This window comes from Vanessa cardui, chromosome 12 (assembly GCF_905220365.1).
Source record: "Vanessa cardui chromosome 12, ilVanCard2.1, whole genome shotgun sequence".
NCBI classification, from domain to species: Eukaryota; Metazoa; Arthropoda; class Insecta; order Lepidoptera; family Nymphalidae; genus Vanessa; species Vanessa cardui.
This window is the reverse complement of record NC_061134.1, coordinates 5945319-5966584: the sequence shown is the minus strand read 5'-3', so window position 1 is coordinate 5966584 and position 21266 is coordinate 5945319. Positions and strand designations below refer to the sequence as shown.

Here is a 21266-nt window from a genome sequence, read left to right as displayed (position 1 = left end):
AGACGGTTATACTGACTACATTTTACATTAAAATCTTCAAAGGCTATTTTCTTGTACTGCTTATTTACAAAACCACAATAGTACCTACAGGTAGCTAGATAATTCTCTAGTGTGGATTAATATTGAGTTTTCTATGAATCATGATATAAGATAAATTGTTAGAAATTCAAACATATCCATTTGTATATATTAGTCATAAGTGCTCAAAATACTTCAACTCGGTAAAGTGGTCAAAGTCAAGGGGACACAATGTTTCAAATTAGGCACATAGTTGCAAACATACGTAGCATAACAGAGTTGTGTTGGCAAACGAGCGAACGTACGCTCTGAAAGATTCCAAACATTACCACTGTAGTCTGTAGACTGTAAGTAATGTTGGTATTACAAAACATTAAAGTTAAATCTTCGTCTAAATGACCAAATACTACCAAAAGTTACAGATAACTAAACATTTTTGAAATTAGAATAAGAAAATTCCTAAAACAAATGAGAATAAAATAATTATTTTTTACGTTTTTTTTATATACTTAAATCATGTAAGAAAGTATGCAAGTATTTGATGTGCTTACATTAGTGTGTAAAGTTTTTTTTAGTTGCAATATCTTACCTTTCTTCTGCTCCTCGAAGTGGTCGCCATACCCTGTAAACAAAATTAAACGTCATGTAAAATGTTCATAGGAACTCATAGTGTTCTGTCAGTCAAATTAAAAAAGATTATATATTTAATAAGGTGTACCTATTCAATGTTTAGGTACCGTTTCTTTTGATGTTTTGAGCCTTATTCATATGAAGATAATTAAGTTCATAGAATAAAGTCAAGTCACCTTTAATTTTAATACCAAAATATGTAATCTATACATATAATAAAATTAGAGTGTCTATTTGTAATATTAAAATAACCGCATTTTACTAAATGCATATGTGTGTATACTCGGTACATATAACAAAATAACACTTTTTATCCTTTTTGTCTATCTATCTATATGTTTGTTTCAGCTAATCTCCGGAACGGCTAGACCGATTTTGATGGGAGTTTTTTGGTTAGTTCAGACGCGCATTTATAAATAGGAAACTTATGCAAATTCTTCCTTTGTTTTTTGATGTATTAAATAAAATAAAAGATGAATCTACTGATTAATATGAAAATGATCCTAACCAGCTTATTTAGAAACCTTGCAGTCTCTGCAGCATATAAGTAAATTAAACTATAAAGTTTATATATCAACGCTTTAGATTTTTTATGTTTGTTATATTGTGTACTGTGTATGATTAATATTCTTTAATTTAACCATTCAAATTTTATACATTAAAAATTGTAATGTATGTAATTTCTTTATATAAAGAAATTCAAACTGTGATAATTTGTTGATTGAATTGAATATTTATCCAGTTATTGACTTTTCATTAATGAATAAACTCTTTAACTTGTCAAAACGAATCAAATCTTGCGTATTTTATATGTATTATAAGATATACCTAAGGTATTATCAATAATTATAGCGAAGCTTACCTAAACAATTCCGATCTAACGTAGAAATAAATCTATGTATGATACCAAAGGTCGTTGATCGATCAAAATATCATTTTCAGGTGATACGACTTAAAGACTTTATTCATGAAAGAATGTTTTTTTTATAAATGAATGGTAATCGCGGCTATTATAGGTATGATAAAACGTATTTGTCATATACGACGACTGAACATATTAACCGTAAGACCGGGCACGGTGCCAATAAATTGGGAGGAAATGTTTTAAATACTGGACATAACTTGCCTTAATCGTAGGATTACGGCTAAAGCAATCTTGAAACATGGATTACAAGATTACGTTTACATCATACTAACACTGTACACTAACTCATGTCTAAAGTACCTAGTCAGATTAAGTCTTTATGAGTCGAGTCACGTGTCTCTCTGAATATAATATTACGATATTAGTCTAGTGGTACGGTGTACTAAACATTTATATATTATACCTATATAGTATGATATTTGAACGATTTACAACCAATACTTGTTTTTTGTTTAAAGACATTTCTAAAAACTTACATATCGCGTCGTGCACAGCAACCAAAGACGCACGGTCCTAAATATGCGACCCCATCGACAATCCAAATTCATGTTCAAAACAAACCCACTTTAACCTGGTCGTGTTCTTGATTTCAGTAGATTCAATCAGAAGCCGAAATAGCAGGAGCAGTGGCCGAGTTTCCTATCTTTTATTTATAATCACTAAACTGAACCGACTGATGCGTGCCGCTGTCCAATTGCTATTTCCCGCCTTCAAACGGTTCCGACTAAAATGACTCGTCATGCATTTTTTACTTTTGTGAAAAATAATATTTGTAAAAAACGTTAAATAACGCCAGTTATGTTGTTTAGTGTTAGGTTACGTTTGTACGTTTTAAACATTCACAATCGACAAAGGATATTTAAATATTATTCTATGAGCCTTGTGTATAGATTAGAGATCGTGTCTTTATACGTACTCGCTAATAAAAACTAATCATAAATCATCAATAGTAAACGATTTTTTTTCTCCTCTTTTATGGCGCGTGTCAATGCTAATTGAGAACGAAATATTCTGCCAATGTATGTCACTTTATAGCGTAATAAGAAATAGTTCTAATCTGCTGTATAAATATATAATATACTACGAATTAAAAAGACGATTCTATATATTCAATTATTTGTTTTGTGTATAAAATACTTTTGAGAACAAAATAATAAACGAAATACAAATTAAATATCAAGCTTGTGCAATTTAAATCATAGCAGAAATTAATATTAGGTATATTAATAAGTTGCTTTCGTTATCCTAGGTTAAAATAACTGTAATAAAATATTTCTAAATTTCATAGCATAAGTTAGTTTTGAAAAGATTAATAGATAAAAATGTATGGTACGTCACAATGGAATTTTAATCTTGGGCAAGAAAAAGAGGGCAATGCTAACGTCGTTTGCCGATCGATGCGGTCAAACCTTTATACGTTGGATCCAACCTTGCACTGTACTTGTGTATCTAGATTATATTGGTGTGACCTAACTAATGACCACTATGCCTTTTGTCACACGATACACGATACATAGTAATTACAAATCGAAATGTACGTTTCGATTTATGTGTTATCGATGTTTATCTAACAACGATGTTTTTAAATGCTTTTTTTTAGTCTTAGTCGTATTTCCTTAATAAAATTTAAAAAGGGTGCAAAAAACAATTAGAACAATCTACTCGATTCAATAATCACAACACATTTTATGCTAAAGTTTCCATAATGGCAAGTAATTTATTGACTATTCTATTAATTACGTTGCAAAATAACACATAACTGAAATAACAGGGTTTCATCAATAGACGTGATTTTAAAAGATTGTGATCTTTTAGCATATAAAAGCTTATAAATAAAATCTATCTTTGATTAATAGGACCAGATTATTTAAGGAGAAAAGCCCATATTACGTAGGAATTACAAAAGTAGAAGGTCCTTTTGGGCAATTACTGAGATTTTTTAAAAACCTAATAATTAGGTGCCGTGAATTGGATCCATTTGAACCCAGGACCTCTGATAATGTTGTTATTCCGAAAATATAAATATATCAATTAAATTTCCCTTTCTAAATCTATATCGGATTGGCATTTCATGATCAACAATATCTAACTACCCACACTATAATTATTGATTACGGTTTATCCTGTAACCACCAAATAATATTTTATCTTATAACAAGTTCTATTGAAGAAATGGTGATTTTATTTAATGATCCTGTTATTTGTCATTCATTCCAAACACCAAAATGATCGCCTAGTCAGATTACCGTCAGAGTTCATATTATAATTATTTGATCTCTATGGAAATAAATATGTGATAATATTACAACATATTTATAGTATATCTACACAACATTAATTTAGTATTCATTAAATTATTAATCAAATACGGTTAATAAAATAAAAAATCATACCTACGTATTACAATTTACACAGACATATAGGTTGTAGAGTATATTTTCAAACTATTAGAAGGAATCGTAATTCGTATTCTGAATAACGAGGAAAAAAACATTTACAATAAGTATAATCTATATGTTCAGACTTCATACATAGCGCTGGAACTTGTAGGGTTATAGGCGCGTTTCTTAGGAACTAGATACTAATGCGATATGGCTAATTATTTTTGCGTTAGTTATTCTCTTTCTTGAGGTAGGACAGGTACAACAGACTTAATAACTTCTGGCAAACTGTATAGAAATGTATGTTTATAATGTATATTGAGTGCGTGTGTAAATCGTGTGACAGCTCATAGTAGGATACGCACTCGTACGTGTAAAGAGTTATCTAAAGTTATATAATAAGTTATAGCCTGTCGCTGCTCATAGAAAATCGACAGAGTTGTAGTATGAGTTATGCTACGTATTAGTAAAGTTTTTCTGGATATCGTATACCATTAAACAAATTACATACAAAATTTGTCAATAAAAATATTTCAATTAATTGAAGTATTCCTTTTTTTTAAATTAAATTGCCAGGATTTAAGTTCGGGTTCCAACACAGGATTGATTACAAACAATAACGGTGTTTAGTAATCATACATCGTTTTAAATCTTGTTATTTAAAACAAAACTTATATGAGCTTCTTGCCCTTTCTCCTCGCTGGAAGAAGGAGGACTTTTCGAAATGGTGTAAAAGTAGAAATATTGACGATTCTAAAAAGCTTTATTGTAAAGTTCACTTGAATAAAATGCGTTGGATTCGATTAAATAATTGCGATCATTAATAACTATTTTCTCAACCAATATGGAAAAAATATATATAGGTAAACATATTTAAAAGAATTCAAGTCTTTCTAACAATGTAGAACTAACTTTAAGAATATCAATAAAGAATTACATTATTAATTACTTTGTTTACTAAATATGCATTTAAATATATGTAATATGACATATATAGTCAAAGTAACAAGTTACTTGTAGTAATAAAATTACTATCGAACAATGATGGGGTAAAAATTAAGTTACTTTTGTTAAATGATTTACTGTTATGAGTAAACATACATAAGTTAAACATGATAACTAGATTTAAACGACATACACATACAAAACTTGTTTGAGTTTAATGTTTCTCAAATTAACAACATTTAACGAGCACGAACACAAATGTTATATTTTACTGTGCACTATGATTATTCCTTACTTTTTATATGTAAATTTTATGCCTTTTTGCTATAATGAAAATAATAAAAACAGCTATGAATGTAAATTGGTTGTTGTTATATTTGATTAACTTATTTAATGTAAATAAACAGAATCAATGCATGCGTTAAAAGTAATTAAATTTTGTACTTTTGACGGTGATACGCTTTCATTAGACATGAAATGTTTTAAAAAATATATATCAGTTTTATTTCAAGTATAATGATCAAGAACACACAGACATCGGCGCGGTAAATCCATCCACATATTTTCAGCAGGCGACGGTCACATCTACGTAAATTACGCTAATTGAGGCACGTGCATGTTTAACAAGAATGTTAAATAAGAACTAAATTTTCACGACTTAACCGATAACGTACAGAAATGTTAAAATTCACTCATTTCATAGACACTCACAGCACACACCGATTTGAAAGTAAATCGTGATGCGAAAACCGTTTTATCTTCCGTTATTTTTTAGTTTACCGTTTTATCCGTTTATCCGTATTCATATTTCTATCAGTACCTAGGATAGTAGACTAGCTGGGTATCACGGCGACGATGAAGGCACAGCAAAGACGCGGCGTGTAGGAGATGTCGCGTATGGTGCCGGCCGTGGTGAGCGGCGTGGAGAGTTCGCAACGAGTGCCTAATGTCGCGCCTTTGTACGACGTTGGATGTTCGTTTATTGCGCGGGTATTTCGGTATATCACCACCATCGGACAAATCACGGCCGTGCGACCCGGTCCGAACGAGCGCTCTAATAATAAACTTGTTTATATTTTTTATTCCCCTGATAACTTTTCAGATTCCGTGCTACCTTCTCCGTCTCCTAAGCTGTGTGTGCGGACTACACTGGATGACCTCGAAGAGCACGTGCGTCTCAAAATAGATACATTGCGACACTTCAATTAGGTAAATTGGCGTTCGTTACAGATTTGATAGAGCATTGTAAGGATAGCGTGTGTCGGCGCCAAAATCCGTTTTTGGCGGCGATCGTATTATAAATCGGACCGATATGAGCCAATGTAGACATTGCGATGACGACGTTCGAGCGATAGAGTTCGGTTTGGTACGGTACGTACCGAGAGCGTTTCAGTAATAGCATTGCAGAAGGCGCCAAATCCGGAATGCGCGGCGGAAGGACTCTGTGGCGGTGTTCCGCTCGGGCGGTCCATGGCGCGGTGTGCCCCGGCGGTCGGCGGAGCACTGCCGCCTGCCACCGCACGCCCGCTCGTACTCGCAGTCGCCGCGCCGCGCCGCTCCTCGCGTTACATAAACCTCGCTGCTACAACGCTATCGCCGTCCGCTCCCACCTGTCCACTGTCGCTGCATTTTGGCATAACATGCTACTAAAAACAATAACACAAAATATTAATAGACCCAACTATTTTTGGTGCACTCAACACTTCTTATGATGTATACTAATTACTTGCGTTTTATTTTTACTACTTAAGGTTACTATTGGCATCAATTCGTGTAATTACACTAAATGATATATATATCTATCTATATTTTGCCAGAATGGAACGAAGCTTTAAAGTACAAAATACACTCTATGGTTGATACCTATAAATGTAAAAATACTTGGATGCCTCGTTTGGACCATACTTTCCATTCTATTGTTATCATCAAGGAAGTGCTTCTGTTATCTTAAAAGATAGTTTTCATAAGTACCTATTTATCGGTTTTACCATTTTACGTAGTAGATGGAGAGTCAGAGTTAATTAACATAAGTACATACAATATAAAAAATACAAATATAAAAGTACTTTCTATTTTAATAAATATGTAATTTACATATGATATACGTAGGCGGGTAGGCAAATCGACCATCTGATATTAAGTGCTTACCACCGCTCATAGTTGACGCCATAAGAAATAACCATTCCTTACATCGTCAATGCGCCAACGGCCTTGGCATTTAAGGTCTTATTTATCTATTATTTCACTATATAACTAAGTATTTATTACTATAGTGGATTCTAGCTAAGACATATTCAAATTCTGATAAAATTAAACTTATCAAAGACAATTAAATTTTCCCATAGACAATTTACTATATTTTGCTCATTAGATATGTCCTAACACTAAGTGGTTAGCAGTATGACTATTTCTTAGGAATATCATGGCAGTTCGTAAGAATTTTGAAAAATACTTTTGTAGTGGTCATTTCATAGCATATACATAGAAGCCAAATATGTTATATACATACCGAATGAACGAAAGGAGAACGCTTACGTAGAAATAATCAACTGAAGTAAATTTGAATATTAATTGGGCTCTACATTTTAATAATTTTAAATGTTTTTCTTTTTTCTTAATATATTAATGTAATATTTTACCAGTTATTTTATAATAAAATAATAACAATTAATTAATTTAAAACTACATTAAAAATTATTAATTATATGGTACAAAACAAATAGGTTAAACAAACATGTTTCAATTCATGCTATTATTCATAAACTAATATTTGTTAAAAACAAATATTTCAAGCATTCTCAAGAAAAATACTATGCATTATTTAGAAACCATAAAATGATAAGACAACTGAATATAATTTCGAGTTCAATTAGACTTAGTTTTGCACAATTCATCCTCAACGTTGATTTTACTATGGGTAATTTCAATACGTATTCGCAAAATGACGCGTAGGTTTAAAGAATCACCTGTTTATATATGTATACAATTGTTAATCGATATTTATTGTCACGATTTTTTACAATACATTCGAAGACTATAAAGTATTAATTGTTATTTTTATGTAAGTTGCGACCATAACCGGTTATTATCACAACGACATGTCTATTTTCAGTTTAAGTAGTTCTGATTTATTTATAATTTTAGTCATATCAGTTATAAATTTGTATTTAATAGAGTGTGGTAGAGTAAAGAGAGTTATCGGAGGAGAAGAGGTGGCTTGCGGTAATCTCCTTTAATTGTTAGCTGTTAAACCGTTTGTTATTTGAAATTTTTATTTTATAAATTAGTGATTGATTAAACCTTTACATTTTCTTATTAAATTAAAGTTAAGTGAATATTTTCACATTATATCAACAAATTTGAATATAATGATTTAATTTTGATGCCTAAATTATGATTTCTAAATAAGTTTAGTAATTTTTAGTTTAATTTATTAATCACAATAATAAAGCTTAATAAACATATCACTGAATATTTTAATTTTTGATTTGAAGTATGGTGTTATATGTATATTTGTCTTTTGCCAAAGGTACTCAAAATCGAGTCGCATCTTTACAAAACGCAAGTAATTCTAAACATTTATGTGGCGCCACCTTAATATCCCCACATATAGCTGTGACAGCAGCGCATTGCGTCGAACATGAACCGGAGAGTTATTGTCTTTCCCTCAAGAACTATTGTACAGATGATAACATTGTGCCACCACGCGCTCAAGTTCTAGAAATTATACCGCACCCTCTATACAATCGGTAAGTCCAAGTACTTGATACTATATAGATATTAGTGATACTTTACAGTAAAGTACTTGCACTACTGACCAAAGATTATATTCAAATTGCTTTAATCTAGAGCGTATATGTGCAGTGTATTTGTTGCCTTTTTCAATCTAAACTTTGCTAAATAGGCCTACCATTTAACTTACGTTCACTGGGAAAACGTATCATATTAATATGGTTAGAAGCTGATTCCACCATTCAGTTCTACTGTTAGTTTAGGGATATTCGTACGGCACAATATGATGCGATATAATTTGAGGTACCTACTACTAACGCTTCTCCAAGATTTCTTATACAAGCGACTACGAGATGAATTATATATACAAATTAAGCGCATAAAAACGATGTGTGCTCCTTTGAATTTTGGGCCCATAATGTTCGTAATGATAATAAGTAATAATAATCTAGCATTTCTTATAATTGTTTAATATTAATTGTTAATCAATTTTAATTCGTTGTAGCTAATTCGCATTAAAATTAAATTATAATAACTCGTAAGATAGTTTTGATTATTCACTTATTCTTGTTCAATATTCAAGCTGTTCAGGAGATATCCTCAAAGCCGTTGTGCCGCCAGCCCAATATCTATAATTCTTATTAATATTGGTAAAGTCATATCAAAAACAAATCTGTTTGTCGGCCTTCGGAGAGAGGGAATGAAAACAGCTTACCTAAACTAATATAGACGTGTCGGTGAGAAACTTATACGGTTTCAGATTTTCTGGAGCACATGACATTGCTGTGTTGCGGTTACTGCTTGAATTGAATGACATAAAATGGCTTAATGATACAGTGCTCCCCAACTCCTCGTTCGGAATATCAGGTAACTGTGAATGAACTGCTAACGAGCTTGCCTTCAAACAATCAGCTCTGTCACAGCCAATGAGCTATTATTACAATGTTTTTGTGCGCCTGCCAAACGTTTCTATCAAAATAAGAAGGTGTTACAAACGGACAGTCAGATAAAGAAGTAAATAAAAGTATCTTCCTCGCATTATTTGCTTTGTAAATTTGTAAGGGAACGATTCTAGAGTATGGTTTTTGTATATAACATGTGGACAATATAGTTTAGAAGCAATGATAATTTTAGAAGATTCTAATGTGATGTCGTAAATAAATAAATTCTGTAGTATCAGTATTGTACCCGTACAAAGCCGGCGCTGGTCAGTTTAATGGTATATTAAAATTCAGGCTCAAAATATGATTTAAATAAATAGGTAAACGTATATAAAATATTAAAGTCATATTTTTAAAACTATATGAATTTAAAACTGCGTACATATTATGTACATTGTTGTTGGTTGTACCGGGTTGATGTAAGACAGTTGTAGTGTTCTATTTCTATAATCTCTTTAAACGCATCATGTGTCACGTGAGCCCTTTAACTAGCATAGGTGACTGTAACACAAATGCTGTTATTGAGTAATCACGTAGTGATTTATATGAAATAATATTAAACCATATATAATACAACATACTTACATATATTTCTTTTTCGACATTTTAACATGAAAAAGGACAATCAAGCAAGACATATAAATCATAATGATTGATAAGCATGTATTAGTTGATTCAGGTACTTAATTGTGTTTCTTCGTTTTAACTATAGATACATAACATTAAAATTATTTTTTTAGATAAGCGAACAGGCCTGGCTTCGCACAGACATCACTTAAATTATTAATAAAAATAATTATCTTAAAAGTTCCAGAGATTTCTCTACATACAAACAAACAAATATTCTATTCATAATATTATGAAGAGGTAAAATTTTACGACAAAAATACGTCGACGAAACGTCTCTCATCGTCTCTTCTTGAATGTCATTAATATAAGGAAATAGAAAATAGCGACAGCTGTCGCACCTTCAAACCTAAACCATTGAGTTAGTGCTTTATTTATGTTTACAATTCTTCTCGTATTTAGCAGTGAAGGAGAACATCATGTGAAAACCTACAAGTGACGAATGATATTATGTCGCGTGTGTAAACACAACACGCACTTAATGAGAGAGAGAGAGAGAACTTAATTTTTTTCTCAATTGTGGAAAGTATAAGCCTCATTTTCAACATCAACATCAACACCCTGTAAATTCCCACTGCTGGGCTAAAGGCCTCCTCTCCCTTTGAGGAGAAGATTTGGAACATATTCCACCACGCTGTTCCAATGCGGGTTGGTGGAATACACATGTGGCAGAATTTCTATGAAATTTGTCACATGTTGAGGAAACATCTGGTACTCAGCGATGAACCGCTGAGTACGAAATGAATTATAAAGACAAATTAAGCACATGAATCAGCGGTGCTTGCCTGGGTTTGAACCCGCAATCATCGGTTAAGATGCACGCGTTCTAACCACTGGGCCATCTCGACTCATTTTATATTATTGTAATTCCATAGGTGAGTGTACAATATACGGCTACGGTTACAGAGATATAAACCGAGAAGAAATATCAGATAAGTTACTATCGGCAAGACTTAACCTAGTATCTCTGGACGAGTGTACAAAATCATTAGGACAATACGTAGCTCCAAAATACGATAGTGGAATGATATGCGCCGTTGGTGAAGAAGTAGACGCGTGCCAGGTTCGATAATTTTATATCTCATACTATTCATACCATGTCACTATCGGCTACGTCAATGTGTGCGAAAATAATAACCTTAACGTAATAAAATGTGTACTACGTACCGAATATAGATTCCGGACATTAAATATTATGGGACACAATTCATATGATCTTGATAATGTGATGGCATATTACGAAACAGGTAGAGATTAACTGAGGGTCGAAAGTTTAGTCCCGGATATGCATCATTGTATTTTCACGAACTTAAATTGTATTTAATCTAGTTCTTGTTGCTCATCGATAAAAGAAAACATGTGTAATATGTGTATCCAGGTATCCTTATAAAATGGTAATTTTCTTTAGAACAACCTGGTACAGTAGGCTGGTAACCTTCTCCTCAAACGAAGATGAAATCTTAGCTCAGCTTTGAGACATTTCCAAACCTTCACTTGGAGATATGTATATCCCTACCTATTAAAACTGAATAGATGGTACGACACAAACTCTTGCTGCAATATGTTTATTGAGCCGACAACCTCTATGTTAAAAGTCAAATACTGACAACTGGACCGCCTGCCGGTAAGTATTGACACAGCCATAGGTATTGGCTTGCTGTTTGGCGGTAAAATATGTGATGAAAAAACCATTAAGTAATGATGATAATCATTAAAGTAGACTTATCATTTATTAACATTATAATTAATAACATTAAATGCTTAATATTATTAATATATATTTTATAAAAATATGAACTAAAACTAGTTACTGTATAAATCTTGACCGCGTGGAATGGTGGCAAGAATGCTAGCAGCATTTCCCCGTTGAATCGCAATTCCGATCCTCTGGGCAAAAAACGAACCAGCCCTCCTGTCACCAGTGGAGGCAATTTTCAACTAGCAATAATCGCACCTCGGATTAACCTCATTGGTTACGATATTGCCTCTGCGCAAAGTTAAAGTTATTAAAATATAAATATATTTAAAACAAAAAATCAGTAAATAGTATATACTGATTAAAATATTTTTCGCGCATATCAAACAATGTTACTTCAAATAACGACATCACAGTTTGTGAGAGTTATCGATCGACACTTCATACGAAATCGATAGCTGATCGTGATAACAAACGAAACAAAAATTATTCATTAAAAATAATAAAATATAAGCAGATAATAATTCTTACAAATGAAAAAAATAATAATATTTTTATTTTAACCCTTTCCTTAAAATAATATGATGCAATTAGAGGTGTTTACGTAGTATCGCTTAGGGTAGTAAGGCAATCTAATATTATATTAGAGTATGATTATCTGTGAGAAGCTATTTCGTTCCGATTAAGACCATTATCAATTTACTTCCAATGTTTTATTTATTTAGGTAGACCTAACTTGATCAATTTCGTTGATACCTATTTGCTTTATAAAAGATTCTGCTATTTTATTTTATATAAGTATTTTATTATAGGTCTGTATCTGTATCTGTATCATGTATCTGCCGGGGAATTTATCAAAGCAGTTTTTATCTTTAAATGCAATTATATCGAATCGTTCTATTATATCACATGATGACTAATACATCGATATGAATTCCACATTATGTATTGTACTTAAATGAAAGATTAAAAAAATATCATAACATTACCATAAAAGAAAATGTAAATCGAGTAAGTTATTTTTTTAAAAAATTGGACGATTTTTCTGTTACGAACTTATTTTTTAGTATATGAAACTTTACTAACGGGTTCTGATTCCGATAATGCATCCGTATATCTTATCACATCTCTCGCAAAGTTCAGATTTCGCAGAGTTCGACAATAAACCTTTAGACCTTGTATTAAACGCAAGAAACGCGATGATGTAGGTACATTATTTTATTCCCTTTTTTCCACAAGTTTTTAACCTAAAATTAATTCTTAATGCTTTATGGTTTTTTTTCCTGTTAGTTTGGTATTGTTGCTATAATGTCTTACCTATTAGCATAATTGTATAAAATGTATCTACTTATTATGCTTAAATAATTATATTAAATTCACTTGAAAGATAATTATTTGCCAATAATCAAATCAAATATATTTATTGTTCTTATAACAAAATACATATCTCACAGAGGCCCTGTACCCCTAAACTAGGAAAACCTATTTTATTTAAGAAGATTAATATCTTCAATATCACGTTGAGAATTTAAATTAAAAAAGTATATCTAAAAGTAATTAGTATGTTGTGTTTAGCGTAATAAATATATTCGAATTGATGTCTATTCCATAATTTTACAGGGAGATTCTGGTGGTCCACTGATATGTGCGGGGAAACTTGAAGGTATATGTGTGTATGGACTCAGTTGTGGAGTTCCCGGGATGCCTGGTGTATATGTCAGTATTGGCGCACATATACAATGGCTCAGAAGTGTTATAGAGAATATACAATAAGAATTTTGAACTCAGAAGTATGTAGGTATTTGCAACCAATGTGTCTTTTGTTACAAATAAATTATACTCTTCTCAATATGTGTTGTTTATAATAAAATCCGGTTACTATTACTAAACGATACATATTGTTTACGTATAGTTAAAGTAGAATTTCTAGAGAGAAATTCTACTAGAGATGAGCCGAGACGGCTCAGTAGCTAGAGCACGTGCATCTTAACCGAGGGCCGCGGGTTCAAACCCAGACCGGCACCACTGAATATACATGTACTTAATTTGTGTTTATAATTCATCTCGTTCTCAGCTATGAAGGAAAACATCGTGAGGACACCAGCATGTGTCTAATTTCATAGAAATTCTGCTACATGTGTATCCGACCAATAAAAAATCTGCATTGGAACGAAGAGAGCCTTAACCCAGTAGTGGAAATTTACAGGCTGTTGTTGTTGTTGTTTGAATTTTCTAAGCGAAATTTAAAAGTTAATATCAATTAATTATTGCATGAGGTTACAAATAACTCATAGTAGTGTTAAGATGAGAGATATTTCAATAAGAAATTGTAATGAGTAATAAATGATAATTATCGATCTTTCATTCTCATCTTTCATTGAATATACTAACCGGACTTTAGTCAGTGATAACCGCTCTTATCAAGTTCCTTGCGATTTGCAATATAACGTGACATTACTTTCCGGCTTTTCATCCAAACTAAAAATAAAAATGTTGGTTCATAATACAGTAAAACGAATGAAATATATTTTTAATACATTTATTTACTACACCAATTTACTAAACACGATATTTTTATTATAATGTAAATAGTTTTTAACGTGAAACCCTGAAACACATTTTATATTGCTTTCAAAATAAAAAAAAACTCGCCACATATATATAATAAAAAGGTTTAATGTAATATTTTTATTATTATCAGTTCCGGTTTCACTTATTATAGTGCATTTCCAATTTTTGTCTTTTACTCAAATGATTTCAAATAAAAAAATAATTAAACCAAATGTTTCTCCTCAAACTCGATCTCGAATTAACGCATAAAAATGTTTTATTAATATAGTAAAATATCAATGACACTTAAGTATATATTTTTCTTACACAAACCTCCCTACGTTATTTAAAAAGGTTGTATAGATATGGACCATTCGTTAAATCGAAACAAAAATCGTCAAAAATGTTTTTAAGACAGGCCTGTGTTTTAAATTCATTATTCGGTATAAACTTTGTAGACCTTTAATATAATAGAAGAATGGAATGTAGTTATATACAGTGCATTCTAATGCACTGGACACTTTACAGTAATTTTTTATAATTTAAATATTTTATATTAATTCAAATAACGATTTTATGCGTTATTACCGCCCATTTACTCGAAACGACAAATTTAACCTAACAATAATATCATAATTGTATTCAATTATAGCGATAAATAAATTCATAAAACTTATTAGGCCATTACTATCCTGAGGTCTCATATAAAGTATATTTTGTACCAAGTATTCTTATCCTACGTACACATTACACTGCAACAACAACAATAATAAAGTTTTACGATGAAGCAACACCGGCTGATTACTTACGAAAAATTACATAGTTTCTCACTGATGTACCTCGTACCTGATAATCATAACATTTACAAATTTATTTATTTAAATTACTATTATTTTTTATTAAATAAAACAAAATGTTTAAACAATAAAGGTTATTTTTACGTAGGAGACATTTTAATTGTAAACGTTAAATTAAATGCTACGTATATTCCTGTTTATATAATACGTCTTTGCCCACAGATGGCCAAATGCAACCTCTCGAGAAAAGGAAACCTATTCGTTTGATGTTGTCAAATAAACTCAAAACATTTTCTACTTGATACACTTATGCTTTATTCGAATCAAGGACCCTAAATAAAAAAAAGAAAACAGATAAATAAATTGCCAATTAAAATAGATATGTTAACAATGTTGAAGAGAATAATTCGATTATTAAGAATATTAAATAAACTAATAGACAGGTACAGAAGTATTTTTAAAGGATCTTCCTACTACAATGTTATGAGTAGCGCAGAGTTAGTGGCATTTATTAAATGTTAGTAGAAATTAATATAAATATTGTAAACTATAAACAATGATTTAGACATGTGAACTGCGCATTAAATATCATCATTCTTTAATATCATAATAACACACATTGTTTCCTCAAAAAATTCAAATGAACACTTTTTTTAATGAATCAACCGATAAAATTAATGTACATAATGTCAAACAGTTTTTTAATGATTTTTACAAATAAATCTCTTACTTAAATTTAAACTAATATTCGTGCAACGTTTTTATAGGTTACTTTATGCATAAAGCTGAAGTATTTTCAAATTTTCTGTTTACAATTTACGATTTAATTTGGAGTGATTTTATAAAGAGGATTTTTTATTAAACCTTTGTAACAAATCACCTTATTTTCTATGGAAAACTATAACAGCTTCTTATAAATAGTAGGACTTTTAATAAAAAATAACAAAAACGTATCAGTAGTAACACTTACCATCCATCAATATCAATCAACATTATCTCCTTAGTTATATCGAGAAATTGAGATTTTATATAAAAATGCTTTCTGATCATATAAATTGTGTGAAAAAAAATATCCTTTTTTGTATTATATACTATATCATATTATATATTTTTATATAACGTAAAATATGATTTTTAATGAAAAGTAATTCCTTCACGTAGGTCCTAAAATTTACCTACTTACAATTTTAACACAACGATATCTATCGCATGCCAATTTTGAGAAAGAATCAATCATAACTTAAATCCTTAAACCAGTTAAGATTTAGGATTTCGAAAAACTTAATGATAATTTGAACTTATTTAAATGTATTATATAACGACTGACGTACAAACAAGACAAAGAGGAACAGGTGAGATATTTCTACTGCGCGGCGATTTCTATTTTCCACGAGCAAAATTTTTTATTTACGCATTAAATATTGATTGCGTTTTATTTCATTTTAATATACTTAGATTTGCATAGCTTTAATTGTCTTATTAAAACATTATTAAGTCATTAGAACCAAAAATAACATATAAGCGTGATTCATCGTTACAATTCAGTACGCCCACTGGGTAGCACTTTTTTCGCCGCCTGTACACAACGCATATTACAATAATTTACTGTTACCAAACATTTGCAACTACATAGGTAGTTAAGAATAACGAGAGTTTATCTCATATATAATGTCAGCCGCCGTGTGAACGTAGAGACAAATTTGACAATTGTTAATAATTGTTCACACTGACGAGCGGTTCTGGTTAGTAGTTAAACAGTGTCCACGACGCATATGAGGGTAGTTTTATAATTATTAGATCGCCGAGATTTAGTGGTCACGGACAACATCGTAGCGTATTTCAATTATAAGTTAACAAAACGTTTACTAGGTATAGAAACGCGCGTAACGCTCGCTGACAGTGGATGACAATTTTACCTTTGGTATGCTCGCTTATACCATCATCCGTTGTTGGGCCCTTAGTACTATATACATATGAATAACAATGAATGTATGTATATAGAAGGCAAACAAAAGAAGAAACAGGAAAGAAGTTAAATTTAAAAATTGTTTAAAGCATTTTCATATTCATTAAAAATTTAGTTTCAATTAAATTTCAAACGGTTCGACCTATTGCGTTGTATTAATCTAGACACGCGGTAGCGTGTCAGCCAAGTTCAGATAACATTAGACTATAAGCGATTTGCGAATGATTTTAAATAAATAATTATCTATGTTATATGAATGATACAAGAGGAAGGCAACAGATGAACACATTGTGTCAACAAAACTAAACCCTGCTTAGACAGAGGAGTGGCTGATGATCCTCTTGTAGGATTAAATTATGACCACGAAAACCAGGACTTGGACTCCGATGAGGGCGTCCCTAGGGGACTTTTTGGTGTCTTTGGAGTTGGCGGCTGTGATGATTTCTTACTATCTTGCCCCTCTTGACTGCTCTCTGTATCTTCTAGTGCTGTTTTGACCTTAAACAATGGAAAGTTGCCATGTAAAATCTATAATATGATTCCATTCCATTCCATTAGCAAGGGTTTTTTTTAATTCTAACATTTTAGTATAGTATAGTACATTATTACAGTATGAAATAGGTCACTGGAATGATTCAGCTACGATATATATAATTTTTATTACAGATATAAATATGAAAAGTATCCTTCGAATATGTTATTACTACCTTTTCTCCTAAGATATCAAAATATCATATATGTATTTACTTTTTTTGCAATATATATATACCATTTATTGTAATGTTACAGGACAATATCTATGATACATTTTATATTCGAGGCAACAAATATTTTTTACGAATACACAGGTATTACAACTTTTATGAAATAAAATATCCATATATTATTATGAAATGTAATATTACAGCGAAAGAAGCAACGTAATCATAAAGAGCTTTTGTTGATTACATAATAGTTATGTACCTTCATGTTCGTTTTCGTTTGCATTTCCTTTTCATAACTCCTGACATCTTCTATAGTCATGTTGAACCATTCATCCATCCATGTGAAAGCTTGGCGGTGTCCAAGAAGTAAGATTTCTCTAATAGCCTTGAAATAATAAAAAATATTTGTTTTTTAGAATTATACTCAAAAAATGTGAACCAACAAATTGAAATGTCATACGTACTGCTTGAACATATTCCTCCACTTTGGTTTGCAATCCCCAAACTTCAAACTTGGCGTGGACTACTTTGTAACAGCACATGATTGGTTTCAGTTCATCTCGCCAACCTTCAGCGAGCGGGCCACGACCAGACTTTTCAGACTTAAACAGTTTGGGGTCTTCAGACTCTTTGTAGTGATGTGGTTTTATCTCATCAAAAGCTATGTCCAAGAAATCGACTTCTCTCACTTCTAATTCATCAGACGTTAAGCCCAGACACTAAAAGATACAAACACTTCAATAAATATATTTTACATAAGTCATTCTTGATTCTTACATTTAAAGCTGAAGAGTTTCGAATTTGAAATCATTTTGCGTTACATAGCCAGATGATTGAGAAAGGAAGGACTAACAGCCCATGTATATTTTCGCTGGCGGATACATCAAACCGAAACACAATAATACTAAATAGTTTTTAGTTTTGCGGTTGAAAAAGTAAGTGGGTAGTGGGTAAAATAATATATACATGATACTGATTCTATACTTAAGCAAATACGTATTAATTACTATAGAAGTATTTGTTACACAGTAAGCCAATAATGAGAGATCTTTATTGGCCTTTTGGCTAATAACTAATCAAAAATATTAAGATTTTCACATAGACAATTTTCTACTTTCTTCTGGTTTTACATATTCCTAACAAATTCTATAGATTGGTAGGAAACTTTGAATTAAACACAGGTTCATTATAACATCGAAGAAACTTATTAACTTGTCATTCATGGTCAGTTATTTTATTTTGAAGTAAATAATTTAAGGGTAAAGGAAATCTTATAATCAGCTGTTTTCCGCCGAACACAAACCTGGTATAAAATTAAAACTTTAAAATCTGCTATAAAACATATAAATGCAATATATCTTTTTCAAATGAAAATTCCTAAAAATAATCACTTTAATGGCTAGCTGGGACATCAAGCTAAAATATCTATATAAAAATCTGACAAACTAAAGTATTTAACTATGTTTTAGAAATTTCATAAATTCCCCTCATGCTAGCGTCACTTTTTTATAGGCTATTTGACTGGTGTTTAAAATCCATTTTTATTAGGTATACAATAGAGATTAAGGAACCCAGTAGAAGTTGTTGCTTTTTTTATTTCAAGTACATATTTGCACAAAAAAAATCAAATTAAATATTCCATATTAAAATAGTACACGAAAACGCTACTTGGACAATATGGCGCTGCAATGGGTCCGGTGACATCACTTGCCTGTATTGTAATCTGTGGTACATATAACCTACATACAGTAAGGCCAACGAGGTGGACAAGCAAGTGACGTCATCATAAACCCAACCAATCAGGAGTTTAATTTAACCAAGACATTTCACAATAAAAAGCAATTTTTTTCATGGGTTTTTTAATGAAATAATTATTATTTTCGACTTTCGTCAATAAATAACCATTTTTAACTCATTATATATACTGATTACTGTCACTGACACTACTTTTGGCATTGTCGAATAGCCTATTGTCAGTCTTGGGTTCACTCAATGTCTCATATGAATAATCGAACACACCCCATTATTTCCCTATTTCACTTTTATTATCCTCTAATTTGCAAAACACAAAAGAGAAAGACCCCCTTTTTTTAAGCATCATGTGTTCCCCTACCATAATTTGTTAAAAAATGATATTCAATTTATGGCCTAGAACCTATTAGTTACCCCTCCTATCTGTATATAACCTTATCATTGTTTAAGGTAAATGTCAATTGTTAAGAGGAAATTTGTATATATAATAAGGACACTATAATATAAACTTATGTGTATTTCTAGGACAAGCCTACGTAACATTCACCCAACAATCATATTAATATAATATAATAATTAGTTTAAATAGAGAAGTGGTAATTAACAAATTTTTTTCAAACTACATCTGGATGATCATGCGAGTCCTGACATTAAAAATGGTATTCTTCTATACTTACATTGTAGGTGGAGCCATTGTTGTCTTCATATCTTGTTTGAATCGATATTGAGAATTTTGGAATAAAAGAACACTAAAATTAAATGAAATTGTTAATTATGATCATATACAACCTGCATTATACAAGGTGTAATTCTACATGACAACAATATTACTTACTGTGTATTCTTATTGTTGCAATGGCCATGAAAAAAACATTTACATTAATAAATTTAAAACAGCTTAGTAATAATATGAATAAATGTATGTAAGAAAATATATGAATTAAATTTACCAGTAATTGTAAATGGGTAAAAATTCCATGCTTTTTCAGTGACATAAAAAATCTTTGGTATCAGACTTTGGATCCAATAGGGTAAGTGACTGAAATAAAATTAAGGTTATCATCTTAAGTAAACAACACTATTAGGAGATTACAACAAGTGCACTAGACATAACAAATTGTATAATTAATGACTTCCTTCAATCATTTTTTTTAATTCGATTTATTAATAGCAGGCAAAAGTCAAATTTAATTAAGTACCTGGATAAATGAATCCTTTTTTCAGTAAACTGGCCAACTCCATTTGTCTCATCATTTATTTGTTCATTTGCTACTACCTCAACGCCTTCGCCGTTGCTTGATTGTTCGAAGCTATGTCTCGCAATCATATACAATTGGCCGATACGATACTATGAAGGAAAATATTTTTAAAACAAAGAGATAAACATAACCAACAAAATATACAAATCTGTTTGATTTAATAAAAGCAAAATTTATTTACCTCCTCCACAGTCATAGGCATGCAAATTCTATATTCTTTTGTAAGGACCATTATTTTTTTTTTGTCTTTTTTCTTATTTTATAAATGAAATAGTCAAAGTTCAGTATAATATTAGTTATACTGACATTGACAGATCAATTTTGACACTGACAGTTATCACAT

At 31.0% G+C, this 21266-nt stretch overlaps 3 protein-coding genes and 1 pseudogene across 5 annotated transcripts in view; 1 reads left to right on the top strand and 3 right to left on the bottom strand.

Moving 5' to 3' along the window:
• Positions 1-9509, bottom strand: part of LOC124534167 (calcium-binding protein E63-1) — a 20396-nt gene extending 10887 nt beyond the window's left edge. Inside the window, exons 1-3 of one of the 3 annotated variants that reach the window (XM_047109875.1) lie at positions 9347-9509; positions 6279-6545; positions 608-640 (exon numbers count right to left, since the gene is read on the bottom strand). In XM_047109875.1, coding sequence (XP_046965831.1) covers positions 608-640; positions 6279-6371 — 126 coding nt within the window. In that variant the 5' untranslated portion in view covers positions 6372-6545; positions 9347-9509. Of the gene's footprint in view, positions 1-607; positions 641-2049; positions 2137-5719; positions 6027-6278; positions 6546-9346 lie in introns of those variants that run through there. The other 2 variants (XM_047109877.1, XM_047109876.1) reach the window with 2 other exon arrangements.
• LOC124534166 (kallikrein-12-like) lies at positions 7925-18553 on the top strand. The gene is made up of 6 exons (XM_047109874.1): positions 7925-8121; positions 8513-8648; positions 9392-9498; positions 11075-11262; positions 13516-13685; positions 18467-18553. Exons 1-5 carry the CDS (start codon positions 7998-8000, stop codon positions 13666-13668), a joined length of 708 nt encoding a protein of 235 aa, XP_046965830.1. The 5' UTR covers positions 7925-7997; the 3' UTR covers positions 13669-13685; positions 18467-18553.
• Positions 11968-12198, bottom strand: LOC124534512 (annotated as a pseudogene).
• LOC124534164 (cytoplasmic phosphatidylinositol transfer protein 1) lies at positions 15407-21266 on the bottom strand. Its single transcript, XM_047109872.1, has 8 exons — positions 21105-21266; positions 20864-21012; positions 20615-20703; positions 20500-20507; positions 20342-20413; positions 18377-18631; positions 18172-18297; positions 15407-17706 (listed from the first exon to the last, which is right to left on the bottom strand). Exons 1-8 carry the CDS (start codon positions 21153-21155, stop codon positions 17563-17565), a joined length of 894 nt encoding a protein of 297 aa, XP_046965828.1. The 5' UTR covers positions 21156-21266; the 3' UTR covers positions 15407-17562.